This window comes from Rhinolophus sinicus, chromosome 5 (genome assembly GCF_057876585.1).
Source record: "Rhinolophus sinicus isolate RSI-liver-muscle chromosome 5, RSI-T2T, whole genome shotgun sequence".
NCBI lineage: Eukaryota > Metazoa > Chordata > Mammalia > Chiroptera > Rhinolophidae > Rhinolophus > Rhinolophus sinicus.
Genome location: NC_142505.1, coordinates 102,384,738 through 102,409,887, shown reverse-complemented (window position 1 = coordinate 102,409,887; position 25,150 = coordinate 102,384,738). Strand labels below are relative to the sequence as shown.

General features: G+C 42.0%; 1 protein-coding gene across 10 annotated transcripts in view; it reads right to left on the bottom strand.

Moving 5' to 3' along the window:
• Positions 1-25,150, bottom strand: part of TENM2 (teneurin transmembrane protein 2) — a 1,142,683-nt gene that overhangs the window by 223,687 nt on the left and 893,846 nt on the right. For all 10 annotated transcript variants that reach the window (XM_019740872.3, XM_019740888.3, XM_019740899.3 and 7 more), the window contains one exon: positions 16,274-16,512. In XM_019740872.3, coding sequence (XP_019596431.3) covers positions 16,274-16,512 — 239 coding nt within the window. The remainder of the gene's footprint in view (positions 1-16,273; positions 16,513-25,150) is intronic.

The window sequence follows — 25,150 nt, the reverse complement described above, 5'->3', positions numbered from 1 at the left end:
AAATAAGACCGGGTTTTATAACAATTTTTGCGGCTAAAGACACATTAGGGCTTATGCTTGGGGGATGTCATCCCGAAAAATCATGCTAGGGCTTATCTTCCAGTTAGGTCTTATTTTCGGGGAAACACGGTATCTCCATTCCCCTTTACCAGTCTATCCTGCATCCTCGATTAATTAACAAATAAATACTTATAAAGCATCTACTAGGCAATTGACATGATTTCATGTCATGATTTTGTCATATTACACCCCCGTTTATGAACTTAAAGCACCTCCCTATTGCCAAATTAATCGAATCAAACCTCCTGTCAGATTACTAGGCCGTCTATCTGCTCCTGCCGTACCTCACCCGCTGTTTTCCCACCACTCTTCAGCCGGCATCCTGCTCCTCACTGGCTAAGATCCTCGTTTCCTTCTCACCACAGCTTCTGAATTCAGCCTCACCTCCCCTGCTGTGTGTCCCTGTGTCTGGAATGCCCATTCCTAGTTCAATGTCTTCCCATCCTTCCAGGACTGGGTCAGCCCGAAACTTCCTCCCCCAGTCATCCTCCACGTGGGGGTTTCTACTTTCTCTGAACTTCAATAGCCCAAGTCCTGAACTACAGCTGAGCATCTGTGGGTGTCTGCTCTCGAATGAGTACACAAAGAGTAGGGTTTCCAGGCGGGAATTCCCGTCCGTGCTCAGGAATTTTTTTCGCTCTCCTGTTCCCACATCCCGAGAAAAGTTGCTCAGGAAATCGGGAAAACTGGCTCCTTGAACCCAGTAATACCCACAATGGGAAATAAACGTACTACTCACAACATACCTCTTAGATATTTTTCCTATTTATTGCTAGGGTTTCTGTGCGGGAATTCCCATCCATTCTTGGGAATTTTTTCCCTTTTCTGTACCAGAATCCAGAGAAAAGTTGGTCAGGAAATTGAGAAAATCGGCTCCTTGAACCCAGGTAGTTGGTAGTATCGGCCATCACTTTGTGGAAGCGATTCATCATGGAGAACAGAAAACAGTTTATATCTCGGGATTCGGGAACAGGAAAGTGAAAAAAATTCCTGAGAACGGTGGGAATTCCCATCTGGAAGCCCTACACAAAGAGTGACAATAATAAAAAAAATATCAATACCTATTTTCAAGTTTACGCAGAAAGACTATGAAAAGGTATCATCATCTTCATCATCACTGTTATCAACTATTTCTTACAGTTGAGAAAAATGAGACTCGGGACACTGGTTCGCCTTTCCTGAAAGTACTCAGCAAGGGCTGCGATCTGAACCTAGCTTTCTAAACCCAAGCCAGGGCTTTCTACATTCAACTTCTTCAGTGCCCAGCCAACCCTGAAACAAGGAGCTGTTATGTTATAATAACAAATCAGGTTTCCTGATCTAGGTGAACAATCCCCCTGAAAGGATAACGTTTCAGGGAGTCCTTGTTTGGGTCTAGAAGGAATGGAGACAGGGAATTCTGTGTTGACCATGTGTGAGAAAGAAAACCTATCTCAATATTGGTAGTCAACTCTCCTCATTGTGGGTGCTCTTCAACACTCGAGTCCCCGAACCTTTCTCAAATCCCTACTGAAACTCATCTTTGGAGACCCCACAGTCTCCTTGGCCAGCAGGAGGCAGTGTGGGTTCAAAGAGTTTCTCAACTACGCGTCTCAGTCTTGAGAGGAAGGGAGGCCTGGAGTGAACGTGCTGACTTTTGACTTCCTGTATTAGGCAAATCTCAAATGAAAAGCTGAGTTTGCTTGAAATTAAAGAATAAAACTTTGTGTGATGTCCAAAAGGAAATATATGTATTGGTGAGCATACCTGGGTAAAACTAAAACAGTAACCACCCACCCAAACCCTGCCCATCTCTCCATTCCTGGCTTTCTCACAGGGTTTAGCAGGCACCCAGGTGGAACCCAACTCAAATTGCAGCTCATTAGCACAGTTGAATAGAAGTTTTAGAGAAAGTGTGAGGTAAACAACGATAATCCCGATTTAAGCAGGAGAAGCAGACCTTTCTCCCTTCCCTAAAACAAACCGCCGTTTCAGGCTGCCCGGGCTCTTTTTACTATTACCGGTTAATATGACCGTGGGAGAAGATGCAGCTGTGGCCCTGGGGACGGGCTCCACAGTCAGGCTGAACATAATCCCTCACGTAATGAAAAACCTATTTCTATTTCTGAGGCCTCACTACTCTTCATACTGAAGAGCCTTGTGCCTGTCACACATTTATTGAAGCTTATTACTCATCTAGGCAGCGGGGCCCAGTTAGTATTTGGAATTACATTTTAAATCGCAATTTTTCTATTATTTATTTTAGGATTCCAAGGCTATGGTGAAAGCATGTCAGTGTTACTCTTGATGCACTTTCAAAGGCATTAAAGCCCCAAATCAAAATTCTTTGCTACGCAGAGAACCTTTATGCATATGTGGAAAACTGTCAGTCAAGACACCACGGTGCCCCGCAGAACCTCCGAACTCTACCGCGATTCTGGTTCGGGGTGGAGATGTTCACTGTCCCCATGCAGCATTCCAGTAACCTTCCCTGGGCCACCCACTTTACGTCCCCCTCTCACACCATGCTCTGTGCTTTGGCTTTCGAAGATAAATGTTTAGCCTCGTAGGGTGCCGGGAATGGGGCTACGAACAGATGGGCTAAAACTGTCGCCTCATCATCCAGTGGAAAAATAAGGGCTAGTTTAATTGAAGTCAGGATTTTCTGAACTGACCATGAAGCTTGAGTTTCCATTTATTCATTAGGCCAGTGGTGAGCATGTGGTTCTTTCTTCTATAGAAAGCACTGGAAACTGTAATTCTCTTTAGCTATTCATCTGGCCCTCTTCTCCCTTTATAGTCCCAGAAAAAAAAAAAAGAAAAAAAAAAAATATATATATATACTATATATACTACAGTTAATCAAGGGAATGCCTTCCCATATTTTTTCTCTCTCTTGTGCATGCTTGCTTTCTCTTGTGGTACTTAACTTTTTTTTTTTTTCCCTCCTCTGCACAAAAATAATTTTTTGCCATTAGGGTCTGCATGCCACTTGGCCTATCTCATGAATGGACATCAGCCAAATTTGATAGCATTCGCACAATATAAGAATCCTGTTTTTCTGAAATTCACACATAGTTAGTTTTCATGTCTGGGATCTCTGTCTGCATTTCCACCAAGAGAGAGTCCAGATGAGCCCTTCCAAGAAAACCCCCGGTTGTATATTCTTCTGGCTAAGTGACTTTTGAATGATGTGACAACAAGCTAAGTGCCCATCCAGTTCACTCTGAGTAGCTTCCCAATTAGTTGGGTTTTGTGTTTGTTTGTTTTGTTTTGTTGTTTTGCGATAACTGTGGGAGACACAGCATAGTAAAATTTGGGGTTGGGGTAAGGCAGCAGTAGGGTGTGACGAAGAAAGAATTAGAAGGGAAGGGCGTGGACAAAATTAGCAAGGTACTCAGACATGCAATTATGAGAAGAGCTCTGGCTTGGCTTTCATGTGATCTATTTTTTTTTTTTCTTCTTCTTCATGTTTTGACAGCATTCTCCCTGGGTGCGGTACACAGCCTGTTTAATAAATCCCTTAGTCATACAAACATGACAGACAATTCTTTTTCTTCCTTCGGGATAAATTTAGTCATAGATATTTCAGTTGGGTCCACTCTCCAATTTGCCTCTGACATTAAAACAAGCCATCAGTATTTCACTACAATACGGATCTCACTGCTGGGTCAGCTGACCTTTCCAAAAGGCTTAATTCTTGTCAGTTTTGAAGAGAAGAACAAAATACCATGCAATCAGCACCTAGCATCCTTACAAAAGAAATAGAGATATTTCCTCCCAGACAGGGCCAAGAGCATGAGTCCTTAGGCAGCACGTTCACCCCAATGACCTCCACCTACAGAGCTAAGGTGGAGGTGGGGGGATGGGGGGAGGAGAGTTGGGGAAAAGATCGGCAGACCATTAACATTTTTGAAAGCCTGAAATTAAATTAACTGTAATGTATATATTTTCATTTTAAAAAGTTAAACTTGATGGAGCAAGATAAATCTGGACTTTCCCCCAGGATACTTAAAGGTGAAATGTGTAGAGGAGAGGAGGGGAAAGAAATGGTGACATCCCTATCTATGCAAATGCAAACAAATATTATGAAAGATTGAACTGGAAACAGGACCGGACGTTGGTTTCCTTAAAGTCAGACCAAATTGATCTGTCAAAACATTTCATTAAAATGTGCACATATTGGGCCAGCCCAGTGGCTCAGGCGGTTGGAGCTCCATGCTCCTAACTCCGAAGGCTGCTGGTTTGATTTCCACATGGGCCAGTGGGCTCTCAACCACAAGGTTGCTGATTCCATTCCTCAACTCCTGCAAGGGATGGCGGGTTGCGCCCCCTGCAACTAAGATTGAACAAGGCACCTTGAGCTGAGCTGCTGCTGAGCTCCCGGATAGCTCAGTTGGTTGGAATGCGTCCTCTCAACCACAAGGTTGCTGGTTTGACTCCCGCAAGGGATGGTGGGCTGCGCCCCCTGCAACTAGCAACGGCAACTGGACCTGGAGCTGAGCTGCGCCCTTCACAATTAAGATTGAAAGGATAACAATTTGACTTGGAAAAAGCCCTGGAAGTACACACTGTTCCCCAATAAAGTCCTGTTCCCCTTCCCCAATAAAATCTTAAAAAGAAAAAATGGTAGTAGTGGTGTGTGTCGGTACCATTTACACACGTGCCAAATAGGGGGGCTGACCTCCCTTCCCGCCTCTTCATTGTACCACTTCCCTGCCCCCCTGCCCCCCCCCCCCCCCACGAACACTTGGGTAAGCAGAGTTCCGATCAGACTGGGAATATCCATGTCCTGTCCTAGACCAAGACTTGCCTGATTAGGAATTAGGAAACTTTCCTAAATGCTAGGAGTTCATAAATCCCTGAATTTGACTAGGAGCTAAAATTGTAGGGTAATCTCAAATATCACCACTGGACCTTCCTTTACTCTATGGAGTGATGCAAAAATAAGGCAGAGAAGGGATCTGGTATAAAATGTTTCTCCTCCCTCATGTAGATTTTCGATCAAGATCGAAAGAAAGACTCTAGAGAATGCCTTTGCTTGATTAAAAAGCAAACACACTGGCTCCTTGGCATCAAGGGTCATTCCAAAGACAACACCTCTGAAGACAAAAAGTGATTTCTAACCCTCAGCTTTCAATGCTCTCCCGGGAACCGACACATACATTCATTCTTTCCATCTCTTACATCATTTTCAGTAGCAAAGATTGTAGCAGAACTACAGGGATATTAATTAGACACAACAGAAGATAAACCAACCTTAGTGAGAAATAATTTTATAGGAGGAGGTAGTTTTAGAGGCCCCCCCCTCCATTTACTCACTTTATTTGAAATATAGATTGATGCTCAACATTAGACACATTACTCTCATCTATTAGGCAAGAGCCTGCCGTGTCTATAAATTCAATTTCCTTTATCATGGTAGCTTTCTGGTTTATTTGGATAAATGTTGAGCTGTCCACTGTTATTTATCTACATTGCTCATGAGGGAACCCAAAGCTTAATGATGTAGGATGAGGTGGTGAAACAGCACCTCCAAGCAATTCTCAAGGATTGTTTTACATCTCGTTACCTTGGCTAGACTTAACGGGTTCAGGAAATTGTGCAGAAGATTATGTGTACTTTGGTATGCTGGGGTCATTTTTTTCCACCATACTTGTGTCTTCTAATTGTTCCATGTTTTATCCTGCTTGATATATGGCATTTCATAGTTTGTGCGGCTAGCTAATGTTTCTAAGGATTCTATTTACAGCTTTGTATGCCTTTTTCTTATTTCTCGTCTTAATTTATTCTTAGTATTTATTCTTCTTTCTTTGGCTCTTCACTCTTCATTGCTGTGGTCCCAAGAAGTATAAGCTCCTTGGTTTAGAAGCTTTACAGTTCTTAAAAGTACATTCAGGAGGGGATAATGTCTTTCATTTGACAAAACACAGATTGGATAAAAACTGACACGTAGCTTCTCAATTTCTTATTGTATAATGATTAGAACACTCCACATTTCTAAGGACAAAAAATTGACGGCTGACCATCGATTCATACCAATGAGTTAATAAAAACCTCTTAAATATAAAAGGTTCTGTTTCCTGACAGATCTGGGAAAAATGGAAGCCAGACACCTTCTATCACAGTTATGTGAGACTGATCAACATCATGGCAAAGGTTGTTTGTTGCAAACATAACTTACCCAGGCACTCTGTGCTTTCCTATTAACTATACTATTTTATGGGGTTGTTTGTTAGACTCTAGGTCTAGGAAAAAATTTAAAGTAGAAATGTCCTAGATTCTGAGACTGGTCAGCAGATTCCAGCATAAAATGTGACTGGCCAATCACATACTTAAATACAATTTCTTGCCCATTGGAAAAAACCTAAAATTAATATGATAAATTCAATAAATTTTAAATTAGTAATATGTAAAATTAATATACAATGTTACAAGTTTTTTTTTTTTTTTTGTATGGAAAAAAGAGTCTTTAACCCACAATTCTCTCGAGATTCAGGAAGTCTACAAATCTTATTAAAGGAAAGTTTAAACACATGTATTTTAACTTAGCTAATGCCCAGAAGTCTGTGTTTGTAAAATTTGGGCCATGAAGTAGCCTTAAAACCAGTTTTGAAAAATGCATTTAATTCAAAGGCACACTGAACTTTCTTGAAAGATGTCACCTTGTTTATCATGGCCTGAAGAACAGAATGCATTTGACACACTGCCACCCACCTTTCCCTGTGGAACATAAGCAAGTCTAATGCAAACTTCATTAATGTGTCTCTAAAATGCTCACAGTGTAATATAAGTAAGGAAACTCATAGAATTGCATCATGACTGCGAAGGCAAAAGCAAGGTAATATGCCTTTCTTTTATAAAGATCAGAGTCCCTAGAGGAAGACCTAACATGTTTGCACAAATCTTCTCACAAATGACCTAACTCCACTGAAAACCCATCCCAAGGGAAGGGCCTTCCCTAATAGCTGTGAGGAAAGTCATGATGAAAGAAATGCAGACTGGAGGCAAAGCTGATCTTCCCTTCGCATCCCTAGCTTTAGTTTTTAGAAAACAAAAGCCTTTCAAAGATGATACATATTACGTATCTTATCAATTCCTTTCTCTTTCCAAGAACGAAGGACAATATTTTCTTTGGCAAAGCTCTTTTCTTATCAACATGAAGCTGAGTATTGTTATACTTTCTGACACATTCTAATATTTACATACTTATTTAAGGCTAGAAGTTGAAAATATTACAAATGAAATTAGTGGGACATGCAATGCATTATCTTCTTTTATATGGTAATATTAAATATGTTAATATAGTTGATGGACCATTTGCTTTCCTAATGCAGAGGATCTGATTATGAGACATCAATTTAATAAATGATCTATTTGATGAGAAAAGGGCTCAGGCAAAAATTCTGGATATCTATTCTTAACACCCAAAATATGAATTTTCTATAAAGGAGTTTTCAATGAAGGACACAATAAGTCTGGTTTAAGGTGACCTTAAGAGAAATACGAATGTTTGAAAAGTTCGTTTTTAGGTCAAGTTTCTGTTGTGTGAGGCTACAAAGCTAAGCCGGGTACCGCAGAACACAAAAGATTCTGTATGGCTTGTGTACACAGACCTAATTCACCATATAATAGTTCCTTTCTCTACTTGGTGCCTTGTAGCAATTGCTTTCACTTCTTAGCACATCCTCATTTACAGAGAAGCAGCCAACAGACTTTCAGATTTATGCCATTATTTGCTTCTTCACCTTGAACTCCAACTAAATCCTGCTACACTTTTGTAATGTGAGTGCCAAATGGTGGCCGTATGCCAGACACAAACACTTCCCAGTTTCACTCAGCTAGCTCTCTCGATTTCAGGGAAGCACAGATTCCTGCTAGAGGGCTTAAATGTGGTGCTTACACAGCCCCCTAACTGTTCCTTTGCCTAAATGCTTTCTAACTTGGAAATGCAATCTGGGAACAGAGGCAATTACAACATCAGGGAACCGGAAACTTCCCTTTACATGAGGGGAACAAGTGAAACTAGGGGTCAGGGATTCTGGGTACTTAATAATGCCATCTACACACGGTCCAACTCAGCCCTAACCCTAATCAGCATTCATTAGTTCAACAAATATTTAGTGACTGCTTACAAGGTGCTAGGCACTGTTCTGGGGAATACAACGACCCAAGAACCTGGTTTATGCTTCTCACTGAACCTGGCCTAGGAGTGTGATAGCCAATACTATAACCACAGTAACTCCAGTTAGTTGAGCTTCTATAGCGTGTGAAAAATACTATAAAGAGAGCCACTTTAAAACGGAGCCTGATCTGCCATCCAACAGGAACCGCCGTGTATGTCGTATGCCTCAAACCTTTGGAATGTTAACATAGGGCAGCATAACCTTTGGCCTAAAGCAATATTGTGCCCCAAAGAACTGTTTGCAAGGATACCAAGAAAGCAGACATTAGGGCTACTGGACTAATGACTACTGGACTAAAAAATAGAAAACATTGTTTCAAATTAGTGTCACTATGTTAGCTTATCTACACCTTTAGAAATGTCTTCCTTCTATTGATGTAATTGTTCCCCATCCCTTTCTCATAAATACCATTGTCTTTGTCTCCTAATCAGACACTGTTTAGGTTTCTGCCTGAATCAGTGTTTCCTGAATGGCTATTCTTTTTTTTTTTTTTTTTTTTTTATCTCAAATAAATGCTTGCTGCCCCTCACTTTGGGCTTTTATTTTTTATGTTATCATGTTATCATGTGCCACGTACCACCATATCTCACTGACACGAAGACTTGGATTTTTTCACATTTTCACATCTCTGAAATCAGAATGCACCTCTTAATTGGTGTTACCATGTTTACCTGAAAATAAGACCTAGCCAGACGATCAGCTCTGATGTGTCTTTTGGAGCCAAAATTAATATAAGTCCCGGTATTATATTATACTATATTAATTATATTATATTATATTATATTAATGTTATACTATATTATAAAGACCCAGTCTTATTTTACTGTAAATTTTACTTATAGTAAAATAAGACCGGGTCTTATGTTAATTTTTGCTCTAAAAGACTGCATTGGAACTTATTGTCTGGCTAGGTCTTATTTTCAGGGAAACAGGGTATTACAACTGAGACCAGTGTGACTGTGGATCCATCTATTCACATGATTGTACATCAATCCAAGCGGGTTATGTCTACCTCTTTCCCAAAATACAAAATAAAAATTGTAAGTACTAAGAAATCATGTCATATTTTAATCGGCAACCTTTTCTCCCCTCGGGGATGCACACAATAATGACACTTCCCATATACGATGACATATTGGATTTGAAGAAAAGTTGTATCCATGTATCATTTCAGTGAATGCTTGAACCATCTTTACAAAGTAGGAATTTCCCCCATTTTTTTTGGATGGGAAAACTTAGATGCAGGGAGATTGAACAGCAAGCCGACAGTCACATGGCTTTTAAGTACACATCTCAGAATTTGAACCTCTCTGACACTAAAGCCTATGCATGTGCTTCCCAACACATCAAGCTGCTTTTCTAATCACCACAGCAGGGCAAGCACTGCTGCAATTTTGTTATAGGTGAAACACAGAACAATACTTATTTACAGTACATTCAAAGTTGTACCCCAAATCCTAACTCATGAAACAAGTACAAATAAATGAACAAATGAAAGACTTAGGAAATGGGGATCTGTGGACTTGGTGACCACCTTAAGTGATCCAGTTAAATAAACAGAGTGTGTGGAGAGGGAGACAATAAATGTCACGGCATCGCCTTGCTGCTTCTGGACTGATGAGTGCTAGAGGGAGAACTGACACAGAGAAAGTCCAGGAGAGGCTGGCCTGCTGATTCAAGGGCAAGACAGGTGGTGAACACTCTGCACTCATTCATCAGGCACAATCGTGGCTGGCAGATGACACCAGTCCCTGCTTCCTTACTGTGGTCCTGGAGGAACTTGGAGTGGTATCCATTATACTCACCCTCGCCTGGTGTTTGCATTGAGATGCTCTACAAAGTCAGGACCAAAAGCTGCTTCCCCATTGCCACCCACTGAGTTTGCCCAGAAGGTGGGAAAGCCGACTACCTTGCTATCCGACAGACATCTCAGACAGAAAAGCTCAGCTCAGGAGAGGAACTCATCTTTTCTGAATGTCAAATAGGAGATACAAATGTTGCCACATGGCCGCTAGGTGATGGAGACCTACCTAATAACTCACTTCCTGGAAATTGACAGACCCTTTGAAATCAGGGATACAATTATGAAATGGCAGTCCCACTGCCAAACACTCAGCAGTGGGTAAGCACTGACAGGACTTTATTATCTGGTTAAGAGCACATTAGCATATCTATTAGCTGAAAACTCTGTCACTAACATCCCAACAGGTAACATGACTGGCCCCCTGACTTACTTGTGGGCAGTTCTCATTGTTTTGTGTGTAGCTAACTACAGGGTTTGATCATTCGGGTTCAGAGAGTTGGGTGGAAATGTTATTTGCCAGACTGTTCAGATGTAATCATCAGAATTTTGCCCTTTAGAGAATGGGAGGTAAACATATGATTTGGGATTCATATGGGAGGGAGAGGGTTAGAGTCTCTCTGAATAGTCAATGAGCATTGAGTGACTTTGAGAGGGGACCAATATTTCTCCGAGGCTGAGTCCTCACAGAAAGTGCCAGGTACGTGCACTGTTCTTTGCATTTCCTGCCACTTTCTTTATGTTTTCCCCCAACCTGCTCTGTTCAGTGAGATGGGAATACACAAAATGGCAGCTGAGAATGCAGGATTCATCAGTGTGAGTCTCAACATATCAATTTTCAAGTGTAGCAACTTTAAACACATTGTAGGCTTTTGCTTTCCATAGAATAAATCTCTCATTGTTTTCAAAAGAAACTGAAAGCACCCCAAATTACCCTACTTTTAACATCCTGACATGTTGATGGCCCGCGTTCTTCCCAGATCGAAGTAAGAGTGGCAGAAGGCAGAGAGCTGAGCAGCTGACTTAAAACATACTATTTCATATTTGGCAGGAATTACTATAGTTAAAAAAGACAAGGTGACTTTCTAATATATATGTATTTTAGTTTGGCAGAGATCTGAAGAGCTAACAGCTAACTTAGGATGACATAAATGCTCTTATCTTTCTCTCTGTCCTCACCCCCCTTCCCAACCATGCAAGAAATTTTTGACAGACACTCAATGTCCATTACATATAGTTTTTAACTTGGGGCGATAGGCTGAGTCCAGTGGCATACTGAACTAGTGCGTTGACTCTCACCTTAGAATTTCTAGGATTATCTGGATTTAAATAGCAAAGTCATACCCAACAAGCATCTTTCCTCCTTGACGTGAGGTAGCTGTGTAAAAACTCTGGTGCATTTTAAGGAAACTAGATCTAACCACCATTAACCTAGGACCAGAAAGCGATGATGTCATTCAATGGCTCAGCACTGTCACCACCTGCTGGGAACCTTCAGCAAAGAAGGCATCAGGCCCCGAGGAATTTTTAAAAACAGGCAATGGTTTTGCAGAGGAACCTGCAGTGACTGAAGATTGAGGACTAGTGAGAATGTGGCAAAATTGCTAGGCAGTTCCACTCCATCCATGAGTTGCAGCACTGTTTAAAGCAGTCTGTTCAGATGGAAATTTTGATCCTACAGACTATTTTTAACTAAAGGGGAAAGCGGCTTGCTTTATCTGGTTTGAAGTTTGGGTCAGAAAGTCAGATGTAATTATTCACTATGAAAGGGGATAGCGGTGTCAGAAAATGTCCATCACTGCTCTGTGTATAATGGACAGGTGGTTGTATCTTTAGCTAGTTTGAAAACCATATATATATATATTTCCACCTTTATACACATACACACACACACACACACACACAAAGGTGGAAACACTCTGAAAAGGTAATTTTAGGAAAAGAACAGTAATATAATCAGACAAGGGTTGGCAAACTGTAGCCTGGGGGCCAAATCCAGTCTGTCACCTGCTTTTTTGTTGTTGTTGTTGTTGTTGTTGTGTGTGTGTGTGTGTGTGTGTGTGTGTTTAACAGTACATGAGCTAAGGATAAGCTTTACATTTTAAATCTGGTTAAAAAAAACCCCAAAAGGACAGTATTGCATGACACATGAAAAGTACATAAAATTCAAATTTCAGTGTCCATAATTAAAGTCTTCTGGAACACAATTATGCCCATTTGTTTACAAATCTCTATGGCTGCTTTTGCTTTACAAGGATTGGTTGTGACACAGACTGCATGGCCCACAAAACCCAAAACATGTACTATCTGGCTTTTGACAGAAAAAGTGTGCTGACCGCTGTAAGAGAAGGTATTTGGGAAAGCAGGTCAGGAGCTGAGGAGGGGATAGGGTTTCTGTCCACTGTGTTAGAAGATGATTCAGGGAGCAGAGAAACCAATTACCCTCCCTTCCTAATGAGGACAGAATTAGAAAAGGTGAACTCATGCTGCAAAAAGGACCATTTGGGTTTCACATAGTATTTGGAAAATATGGCTAACTGCAATCTTTAGTAGGAGAGAATAGCCAAGGCAAAGATGCTAGACTACAAATCAGGAGACCCAGGGCCTAGTCTTAGCTCTGCAACTAACTAGCCAGAAGACTTTGGATTTTCTGGGCCTCAGCATCAATTCTTGTCAAGTGATTATAATCTGCCAATTTTATTTTCTGCTACAGTGTATGTTGTGGGCTGGGGGTATGGCTCAAATTTAATAATTATATAAATATGCTTTCAATGCAAAAGCTTACAGTTCAAATAGAAGTTTCTAATCCATTATTGTTATGTACACGATGAAGATAAAAAACACAATGTAGCTGGCAAAAAGCAAGTGAGAAACTCTACGACCGTGACATGATTCAGAACCTTAGGGATCTAGGGGGATGTCTGGTGTTGCAGGCAATGAAAGTCCTTGAGCTGCCCCAGGATGTAAGGCGACTTCTTAAGAGGGAAGCTCTCTTGCATTTGTTTCACAGCCAAATTCTCCTAAACCAGTTTTCCCGAGGAACCATCTGGGCCAGGGGCCGACTGATGCCCAAAATGGTCCCCTAATGGTTCACGAAGCTTCTTAGAGGCATTTCTCCCAGGATATTTTTATATGGGGAGAACTTGGCATAGGAAGAATCTGATGGAAGAGTATATCATAAAAGGCTGTGGACCCCAGCTGTGTGAGTAGGACCTGGTGGGTCTTCCCAGAGTTGGCAAAGGCCTGCTTCTCTGAGTTTGCAAGAGACACACTTTGACACTGCTTTGACACTGACACACATGCTGGGTCTATGGAAGAGCTTGATGTGGGGCCGAACTGTTCCAGGTTACTGATTTGTGGAAAGTGTCCTCTCGATGGGTTTTCAACATGCACGGAAGATAATTTGATCTATTTGTCACCGTTCTGGCAGGCCTGGACCCAGCGCCTGTCCATAAACATCCTAGGGTTGATGTTTCAGTTTGAAGACCTGTCACATAGGAAACAGAATGGGCTCAGGTCTTAAACACTGCAGTCTCCTTAACAGGAGGGCTTTGGTTTTTATCTTGCCCTTCGGTCCTACCCTGATGGCTTGTTTCTACATAAGCACAACCAATCGTTGCTCCCCAAAGCACTTTTCTCTGTGTTTGCAATGCACTGTTGATGCCCCTGCAGCTCCGTAATTAATAATATACTGCTTTTCATCTTCAAAGTGATTTATACGCATTAATTAATCCTCACCATACTTCAGAGTTTCTGCACATAAATAACCATCATGCTCCCATGCTTTACTTAGGAAACAGAGACTCAGAAGGAAAACACTTTGTCAAGACTATGGAGAAAGGGATCACGGGGGTCAAGGTCAGCACTCAAGATCTTGACCCATCGCCACGCTTGCAGACCTGTCATGACCTTTGGAGAGTAGCCGAGACTAGCCTTATAGCTCTGTGCTCACTGCCATTACTGCTGTAAATTAGCTCATTCCATCACGCATTTTGAGTCATAAACTATTCTTCAATACTCCAGGGTCAAAGCATAATCTTACCTAAAGCATACATAATAGGAAATGATGGATTATAATCTAATAAACCATCCTAAGATGCTCAGGTCCAGCTTCCAGCAGCCTCCAGACTGAGGATAAATATGTTTCCTAATCCATCATTTACAAAGTTACACGCCCGATTAAAACGTTAAACTCTCACTATACTGTTTCCCATTTATATGATCGCCCTACAGAAAGCTATTCTATTTTAACTATCAAGCTCAATAAATCAGGCAGTAGCCATCTATCTCTCTCCTGCAGTGGAACAGGAGGTACTCTGGGGAAGGTATTGGCAGAGGCTGGCAGTGCCTCAATTTCTATATCTGGGCTTCCATGGTGCCCACTGGCCCAGCAGAACATTAAGCCTGAGAATTAAGCTCATGGACCCTTTCTGAAGTTTCTGACACAAAGCCAAACCATGCAAAGACCCAGACGGCAACCCAAGGCAATTCAATTTGCTTCTACTGGGCCCCCCTGAACAACGATCTGGGGAGGCCCACAAAACTACACTTGATGACACAAGAAATTCTACTCAACTGATTGAGGGTGCAACAGAATCCCTTCCCCCACCCTCAAGGCAACGCATTACTCCATCCTTCAAGAGGTAAGTGAGAAGCAGACACAGCTTTAACTCAGGGGTGCGTGGGTGTCAGATCTTAGTCCCCACGTAGAGCTGGGGTTTAGAGCACAAGGGTGTTTGCATGCTAAGTCCCAGGTAAACATGGTGCCTTCCTCTGGAGTGTCAAATTGCTCACTTTTGGAGGGCATTCCTGAGAGACGCAACTGGTAACAGATGTGAACTTCTTTTTTCATATGAAAAGGAGCACAGCAATATCATGGGAGAGAGTGAAAATGTCCCATCAGCTTTTGGCTAGTAATGGTCTGCCTAGGGCAGGGCTGCAGATCTCTGGGGGAGCATGGTCACCCTCCCTTGCCATAGGGCCAGCTTGGATAGAACGGTCTGGGAACTCGGGGACCAGTCCTTCTCTGGCAGTTACCACGCTGGCCACCTGAGGTTGAAGGGAATGTGCGAGCCCCCACTCCTGAGGGAGAAGGGAGGCCTTATGTTAGGAGAAGGGGCAACGCCAGAATAATCAGGGTTGTCTTTTTTTTTTTCTTATATGGGAGGGGTTTCAACATAAGTGTTCAGCACTGTTCTGGAGTTGGCCTCTTTTTGCTGGTGTTTTATAGGTTTGCTTTGCAACATGGCACAGACAAACTGGGGAAGCCTAGCATAGCTACCCTGAAACCACGCCAGAACCATCAAGTGTTTCAAATAAACTTGAACAAATGTCACTGTGGCCTCTGTCTGGGCCAGGAGATCTGCCATTGGCAAGCCCAGCTGACAGAGCAGCAGCCCTGGGGCTCTTGGTTGGAGCCAGGAGCTGATAACAGTTTTGTGTCCAGCTCAGGATGCTCACATACGTGTGGCACCCGGCCCCTAAGCTCCGGGCATTTGCTGCGCTCCACAGTTGGGCTGCACCCCACGGATGCAAACCAGCATCTTTGGCATGAGAAGAATGAACTCCCAGCAATGTCACCAGTCTGCTGCCCTAAGTCAAATCCTGAGTTCCCAGAAGTACAGCTGGCTGGGGAGGTGGACCTGATTCAGACTCAGTGACATGTGGTGAGATTCGAGTTAAGGCTGAAGGGACAGAGGCAAAGAGGGGATGTGTGTGGACCAGCTCTGCTGTGTCTGGGGGACTTGATTCGGTACAAAAGCTGGCTGGACGCTCAGGGTTCTCAATCCTGGTTCTGTTCCACAGCTCGGAAAATCAGCTTGCTACTTTAGCTGTTTTTCAAATCAAGGCATTCCCAGGCATGCTGACCACTATTCTTCTTCTGTTTTTGGCTGAAGTTCCCCAATGCACGTGAATTTCAGAGCACCGACCTGGGTGAAAGTTCAGGGATGGAACAGACTAGAAGGCTAGTCGGGGGGTGAGGGATGGGTTTTCAGGAACGGCAACTTTCAGCTTATCTCCAAGAAAGAATATAGTCACGATGCTTAATTTCACATCTGACAAATGTCATTTAGAATCACGAAGGAGAAACTCATCAGATCGAAATGGATTTCAGGAGGGACAAATCACTCCCATCCATCACGCATTTCGTCTTTCAGGAGCCAATAAGCAAATTGTCCAGACAACAGAGGGCCTCTCCCCCCACCTTCTCACAGCCAGGGGTGGCGAGTGGGCTGCCCTGACTTACCTATGAAATACGCCAGCAGGATGGCCAGGAGCAGGGCCGCGGCGATGGCGGACAGGGCGGCACATTTCCAGCTGCAGTATTTGGAGGGTTTCTTCAGCTTGAAGGCCTTCCTGGAGAAGGTATTCCGGGGCAGCAGGCGGGGTGGTGGCGTGTAAACGGTTCCTGAGGTCAATGGGTAGCCCGGAGAAGAGCTGCTGAACAGGGGTGTGCTTCCAGAGGAGGTCTTAAAGAGAAAGTGCCTGCCGGGAGAAGGGAAAGAACGAGGTTGACATGGGTGGCCCAAGAGGAACACCCCACTGCTTCTTCTTTCACTCTGCTTCAGGGCAGTCCTAGCTAACCACCCTCCCCTACCTGTCACGCACGAAGGGGCGAACATTACATGTGATGGTGGCATCAATTAATTCCACAAACCCGTATCACTATATGTTTTCACATACACATCCCAATTTTGATCCTCCACAGGAATCCTGCAAAGTATTCAAGGCAAATGCGAAAACTGAGTTACTGCTCGTTACTCAGAGAGGACTGTGCTGCTGCATGAGAACTTACTATTTAAAGGCACTTGAAATATATTGTCATGACTACTTCCAAACTAAATATTATAAGATCTCTATTTAAGATGCGAGAAATCAGGCTTGGATAACTCAAGCAACTGTCCAACGATTTAAACCCGGAGGTCTCTCTTATGCTCAAGTCTGTGCTCTTATGTGTTACCCTAACCTGTCTCTCTTTGAACCTCCTTCCTGGTCTGTTTCCCGCCTCCATCCTGCTTCCGGTTCTGAGACCACCTCTTTAGGTCATGGGATCATGGCTCTTTCTTTGCAAACATCTTTGCCCTCGGTCGCTAGAGCTGTGGTGTGACAACGGGGTCATGGGGTCCACTGCTGACCCCTAATATAACCCTTCCCTGGAGATTTTCTTCAAGGACACTTCAAGGATCACCAATCCTCTGACAGAAGATTTTCTTTCTTATGTGTGCCATTTGTAAGACTTCAGATGTGACCTGTCTCACTTTATTTAAAATGACTTGTCTTCCAGGAAATACACACTAGCAGACCTTAAAGTATGTGTTAAGCAGAGTCTAGAGTCTGAGCAGCTGGGGACTGTGTCTTATTCTGTAACTTGTTTATCTTTATGTGCCCAGCACCCAACTCAATGTTTAGCATGCAGGGGAGACTTAGTGAAAGAGTGAGTGAGTCAGGGGATGAATGACTGAAACTCCCTCATTACTTTGTGATTTATACACAGCTTCAGTTCTAAGATTCCAATATGTTATATAGGTATTTCCTTCTCTCCCAGTCTCCAGTAGGTGCAACCATATTTATGGATCACACGCTACGTGTCACAACAACGCTAAATGTTTTCCTTGCAACTAAACCTCACATAATGGTAGGTACCATTATTTCCACAGGTTTGTAGATGAGCAAGTGAAAGCTTGGAGTCAGCAAGCGGGGTCACTAAGGCTCAAACGCCAATCTGCCTGACTCTAAAAGCTCCAATTGGACCTACTGCACCACACTGCCCCCTGCATATTGGGGTTAGCGGGTTTTCCCAGCAGGGTTCTGAGGCCAGACTGCTGTCATTACAAATATTTGTATCTTGGCTGCTTCCAGACAAAAACCTTGAAAGTATTTTAATCTTTGACAGAGATCAAATGAGCCTGATATGACTAATAGTCATGTCAGAAAATGAGTATCTGATTAGTGAATTATTTAACATGGTTAACATTAAAATAAACAACTGGTATTTAAACTTTATTTGTACTGTAAGTGTGTTCGATGACCTGAATAAAGCCAAGAGGCTTGATTCTATAAATAAGTCTTTGTATTCTTTGTCTAATAGCTCTCTTTGAATGCTCCAGATTAAAAGAGTCTTTTGGAAGAAGAAGCAGTAGGCATAGTGTTTAAAGGCAGAGTTTTGGAGCAAGATACACAAGGACTGGAGCCCTGGCAGTGCCATTTCTGGACAAATAAGCCCATGGAAATTTCCTAACGCTGCTCTGGAGAGTCTGTCTCCTCACCTGTAAAATGGAGGTAAGAACAGCACAGGTCGCCATGAGGATTACATTAGACGATGCAGGAAAAGCACTTAACCAAGGGTGTGTCTCAGAGTAAGTGCTTCATGCATCACAAGTAACATTTATGATTAACTCCTCAGAGCAACAGAAGGAGCCTGCACCATGAGTTTTAATTTAAAGCTTGACAAATGTCAAACAAACACCTGAAGAGTTCTCCAAATCACTAAATAATAGTTCACTGCCTTATAATTAAGCTAGAACATATGCACACCAGAAAGCCAGGGTGATGGGAAAACTGTGGGATTGGATTTAAAACTACTTCAAATATTCAATAAATGGTGCTGGGAAAACTGGATAGACACATGCAAAAAAATGAAGCTGGACCACCTCCTTACACCATATACAAAAATAAATTCAAAATGGCTTAAAGACTTAAATGTAAGATCTGAAACCATAAAATTCCTAGAAGAAAATACAGGAAGAAACTTCACAGACATTACCCAGAATAAGATTTTTACTGATATACCCCCTTGCTCAAGGGAAGTAAGAGAAAAAATAAACATGTGGGATCATCAAACTAAAAAGTTTTTTCACAGCAAAGGAAACCATCAATAAAACAAAAAGGGATCCTACTGAATGGGAAAAGATATTTGCCAATGATATATCTGATAAGAGGTTAATATCACAAATTTATAAAAAACTCACTCAACTCAACTCCAAAAAAACAAACAACCCAATTAAAAAATGGGTAGAGGACATAAAGAGACATTTTTCTAAAAAGGACATACAGATGGCAAACAGACATATGAAAAAATGCTCAACCTCATTAACCATCAGAGAAATTCAAATGAAAACCACAATGAGATCCCACCTCGCTCTTGGCAAAATGGCTATCATCAATAAATCAACAAACAACAAGTGCTGGCGAGGATGTGGAGAAAAGGGAACACTTGTGCACTGTTGGTGGGAATGCAGATTGGTGCAGCCACTATGGAAAACAGTATGGAGGTATCTCAAAAATCTGAAAATGGAACTACCTTATGATCCAGCAATTCCACTCCTAGGTATCTATCCGGAGAAATCCAAAGCTCTAATTCAAAAATCTTTATGCACTCCTATGTTTATTGCAGCACTATACACAATAGCCAAGACATGGAAACAACCGAAATGCCCATCGGTAGACGACTGGATTAAGAAACTGTGGTACATTTATACAATGGAGTATTACGCAGCCATAAAGAAGAAAGAAATCTTACCATTTGCAACAACATGGATGGACCTAGAGAACATTATGTTAAGTGAAGTAAGTCAGACAGAGAAAGACAAATACCATATGATCTCACTTATATGTGGAATCTAAAGAAAAGAATAAGTGAATGAACTAATCAGAACTAGTTTTGGAGACATAGAGGGAAAACTGAGGGTTGCTAGATGGGGGGGGTGGGGATAAGGGGGAAGGTGAGGGGATTAGAAAACAGTCGGTAACTATAAGATGGACACGGGGTTTTGAAAATTACTTTGGGGAATGTAATCAATAAGGTTGTAAAGATTTTGTAGGGTATCCGATGGACACTTGTCTCATTAGGGAGACCACCTCAGGGAAGATGTAGATGCCTGATCACTGCACTGTACACCTGAAGCTGAAGCTGAACAATAATGAATGTCAACTATAATTATATGTGTGTGTGTGTGTGTGTGTGTGTGTGTGTGTGTGTGTGTGTATATACTTACAAGAAGCAGAGTACAGCATTAGGAATAGAGACAGTGGAAATGTAATGGCTCTGTGCGATGTCAGAGGGATATTGGATGGGGGGAGGGGGGTTCACACAGTGTGAGGGATATAAATGATAAACATCTAAGTATTGCTTTGTCTTGTGCACCTGAAACTAATAGAAAAAGAAAGAAAAATAAACAAACAAACAAAAACTACTTCAAATGTATTTCTTGGACAATTCTCCAAGAGTGGGTAGTGAAAATAGGAACTCAAACTAAAGCAAAGGAATACAAAGACATTGTAAGTCGTCATTAATGAGGATTTAAAAATACGTGAACACTAGTTCTCACTCCCACAGAGATCTCACCCATTCCCAAGGCTTCAGCCATCACCTATATGACTGAAAGCCTCCAGATCTCCATTTCTATTGAGCCCACCTGCTTCCCTGTGGTCCAGACCACGTTCCAGTCAGTACTGGGCATCTGTGATGACATTCCACAGCTGTCTGGAACAAGTCCCACCAAATACAAACCCTTTTCCATCCCCTCCCCAAACACACTCTTCCTGAACTCCTGTTATTATTCCCAGTTGCCTAATAAACTAGTCATTTTCACGTCCTCCCTTCCCTCACCTTCTCCCATCCAATGGGTTAAAGAATTCCATCAGTTTTATTAATATTTCTGAAAACCTTTTCCACCAAACTTGCCTGCCATTCAGCCCTCCTGCCACTTTTCTTCCCAAAACATAAATGTCATTGTGCCCTGGCTTAGAAATCCCTGCTGATCCTCTAATGCCGAAAAAAGAAAACCCAAATCTCAATATGGGACAAGACTTTTTACAACCACTACCCAATTTTTTTTTATCCTCATCTCTAACCTTGTGTTCCCAGCTCCCCTGGACTCTACACTTCAGCTACAACAAAAGACACATCTTTCCTTAATCAGCCTGTTCATGCTGCCATATCCTTGTGAATGACGTGCTATGCTCTCAGGAATGGCTTTTTCCTGTGCTTCCCCACCCCCCCACCCCCACCCCCACCCCCACCCCAGCTAGCTCCTACTCACCTTCCAACCACTTACCTGGAAAACCTATTCCAACATCTTCCCCCCCCCCCCATCACTTTGTGTACTTAAGAATCTATTCATACACTTGGTACAATATATATATCAGTATAGTAATAACCTTAATATTGATAATTAATGTATCGTCCCCAAATCAAATCATGATATCCTTGACACTTGATACGGGTAGATATTACTCTTACTGTCTCTAGAGCCTAAATATCAGTGCCTGAACATCAGTTATATTTGTGGACAGAATTAGTAAATTAGAAACAGGAATGTTGTGGCAATGGAAAGAAATCACAAGATGAAGATTATGAAGTTTAAATTGGCTTTAATGTTATCATGAATGCACTCATTTATAAGAATAAAAGAAATGGCTATTATTTCGTATGGATGGGATTGCTTTATGAGATCCTAAAATTGTCCCTTTGACAATCCAGTCTATTTTCCACACTTCCTTCTAAAAAGGAAGTCAGATTATGTCATATGTCACCCCCCCTCTATTGAGAGAGAGAGAGAGAGAGAGAGAGAGAGAGAGAGAGAGAGAGAGAGAGAGAGAGAGAAAGGCTTCCAATAACTCTTAGAATAAATTCAGAAGGTCTTCCCACCACCTGCAAATCCCTGCATGATGTGCCTCAGGCCACGTCTCCAGCTGTATGTTCCACTACTTTATCCTCCCCTTGTACACTGTTCTTTCTCCATTCCTCATCATTACATCCAATGCATTCCTGCCTCAGAGCCTTTGCACGTGCTGTTCCCTCTGCCTGGAAATATCTGCATAGCGTCTTTCTTGGCGTCATTTCACCACTCTGCTCCTTTGTCACTTTTTCAGAGAGATCTTCTCTGGCCCCTCTTTTCTTTCCATGTCATTTTTCATCCCATTATAACTGCTTTATTTTTTTTCATGACATACGTATTTGTGCACTTATTGTATTCTTTATTGTCTGTCTCCATCATTAGAACTGAATTTTTATGAAGTTTAAAATAATCAGGTGTTTTGTCTGATTTGTTCAACGCTCTATCCTAACATCTAGGATCAACAAATCCTTGTTAAATAAATGACCTACAACCTTTCCAAGGCCAAAATAATGAATGCTAAAAAAAAATACTGTAAACATTTTTAAAAAATTTTAAAAGTAGCATTCTTTCTGTCATGTTGACTCTTGCTTTCCAAACGGATTTCCAAGTTTGTGTATGGCAAACTTGCCATATTTATACACTAGGCCAGATCCCTCCAGAGAAAAAAACAACCTGTATACCTTCCATCACTGCATTAATCCTTGAAAGATTCATCTCTCAGGCTGCTCATTGGTATCACAGCCTCTGTGACGATGACAGCTAAATGAAACTCATGTAGTCCTCACTTCTCTTCTTTCTAGTTTCTGGTGCTTAAAATTATTAAGCCAAAGTACCAAATATATGTAGACCGCTGTTTCTCCTACAATGTAGTTACACCCTGGTGTTACACATTTTCAGAAGATTAAATTTAGCAAACAAATAAAAAACAAGAAGGATTCTAAAGAAATGATCTTTAGATTGTCCCATAAATACCTGCTTTCAGATTTCTTGAGTGCTCTGTCAAAAAAGTACAAATTCCTGTCTCCAGACAGACCTAGGCCTGCAGTCTGGGAGTGTATCCATTAAGAAGCTCCCCAGGGGGTTCAAATATATGTTCAACTTTAAGAAACTGTTTTTGCACCTTTCAAATGTGTCTGACTTAGAACACTAGCTGTTGAGTGGATACATTTTTTAAAATGCGACTTTCAAATGTTGATGCTTTAGAGGTGAAGTGTCATGAAGTCTACAACTTACTTTCAAATGATTCAACAAAAAGATCTTTAACTCTCTAGATAGATAAGGCAAATGTGGCAAATGATCGCAATTGTTGAAACTAGGTGGCTATGATGTTGTACCATTCTTCCCACTTTTCTGTATGTTGGAAAATCTTCATAATCACAACTTGAAAAAAAATGCAAGCACTGATTCACCCAAGGATTGCCCTTATTTATTGTAGGAAACAATGATAAATAAAACAAAGCAAGACCTACAGGTAACGGTCCAGCCAGATGGTCACTGGGAAGACCAAGAAGGCTTAGAGGACTTGATTTTTCCCTGAACTGGTTATTAAGACAGCTTTCCCCTTCGGGGGTCTGCTCAGTACGCTCCGATGAATCATTTGTGATGCCCCAACTGAACTTCTTCCCAGCGGTTGGTCATGGAAGTAGCTCAGCTTAGGACTCCAGGCGTCAGCAAAATTGTGTAGTTTCCAAATGCACTTGACATTTTTCAAGCACAACTCAATTGCTCTCAGAATTGGCCACTTGTGTGTCAGAAAGGAAAGGCAAATGAGGGGCCCCAAAGGGCTGTCCTTGGAGCTTGCTCTCACTCAAAGGGATAGAGAAAACCAGTCCTTGATGAATTACAAAAAAATAAAAGAGCTCTCACACTCCTTTCCTAGCCACGTGGGTTATCAGGCTTCCATCCTAGCGTGCAGCATCCTTCCTGGCACAGGGTAGGAGCTCAGAAGGGCCATCGAACTGAGTAGCCAGATGAAGGAAGGACAATCCCTCTATGCTCTCAGCGCTGTACCCTAGGTCCCAGTGAGTTACTAAGAATACAGTGATCACCACCTTACCCTGAACTATCCATCTTTTTGGTAAATGTCACCACTTTTCTCATGTGAAAACAAAACCATTTAATAAAAGTCAAGAGAGAGCTTACCTAGCAGCCATTCTCCCAGGCATTTTGCAAGACAGCAGAGACATGCATTTGAGGCAGAATCCTGGCAACTCAGACTTTTGCTTCAAATTGGGTTAGAAAATTAAGGGCACACATTTTCTCTGATGAAACAAACATGGAAGATTTTAGAAAGACGTCTAACAAACAAGAAACTCGTGCATAGCATCCATATAAGAAGAACTCTATCAATTTGAATATGCTGTGAATTTTTATTTTATTCTTACGCTACAGAGGAGCTTGACTATCTGGAGCAGAAGCTTTGAGAAGCGATGGTTAATTTAACTACTCGAGGCCCCAACAAAAGATTACTTTTTCTTTGTTTTGTTTGTTTGCTTTTTAGTCAATCACAAGTAAACTTCCTCATTAACCTCAAAACCTACCAAAGAATGAAATGAATACATCCAATCCCTTAATACCAAGAACTGTTTTTCAGCTTGCAACTAGTGGGATCCTCTAAGAGGGCTGTCTCCCTATTTTCTCTAGGTTTGGCTTTATGCCCGGGGGAAATCCCAGCAAGCCTTCAAAACAGAAACGTACTACACAAATAATTGTACTGCCTCAGCTCCAAAGGTCAAGTTTATTTATTTTCCCCCCCCCCCTCCTCCTCTCTATCTCAATCTGTATCGCACTATCTCCTCACAGGTCACCATTCAGCTAACCAGAACAAGTCGTGACTAACAGTGCAGACGAGCTCCCTTTTGCTCATGAAGTCAGCTGCAGCAAACGTTCTCCTTGAAACTGAGCGAGAGAGTCTGGAACAAATGATCTCAACGCAGCGCCGTGTGCAAAACGCTGCTCTGGTTATCAGGGAAACCAGGTGTTGACTGTTGTTCTACCAAGAAAATTGACCTCCCTCCCCAGTAAATAAACTCACAGGTATTCAGAGTAGTGGATGAAAATATTGATACACAGCCCATTAATTCCTCAAAGATGTTTAATATCATCATGCTGTTGCTGAAATTTAATCAAAAGCCAGAGAAAGGACAGAGGCAGAAATACACCAGCATTGGGGGCGTGGTGATCAGTGAGGGAGATCGGGTGTGCACTAGAAAACGTGAGATTCCATCACATTTACTGGTACTGGCCGTGCCCTTTGAAGCATCAGGTTTATTGTCTCTAGAGGAGTATGTTTAATACAGAGGCAGCCTATAAAGGGTACTGTGGCATGTAAAGTTACTGTAATTAGGTTTTCAGGAGTTATAATAAAACATTTAGCTGGAGAGAGGTTAAATAATCACCACACTTTCTGGCACTGTTATTATACTCTCCACTATAAGAAGAAAGGGTGGTAGAAGAGGGGCAATGCGATGGGTGGGTTCCTGAGAGACACAGGGGGATGGGGG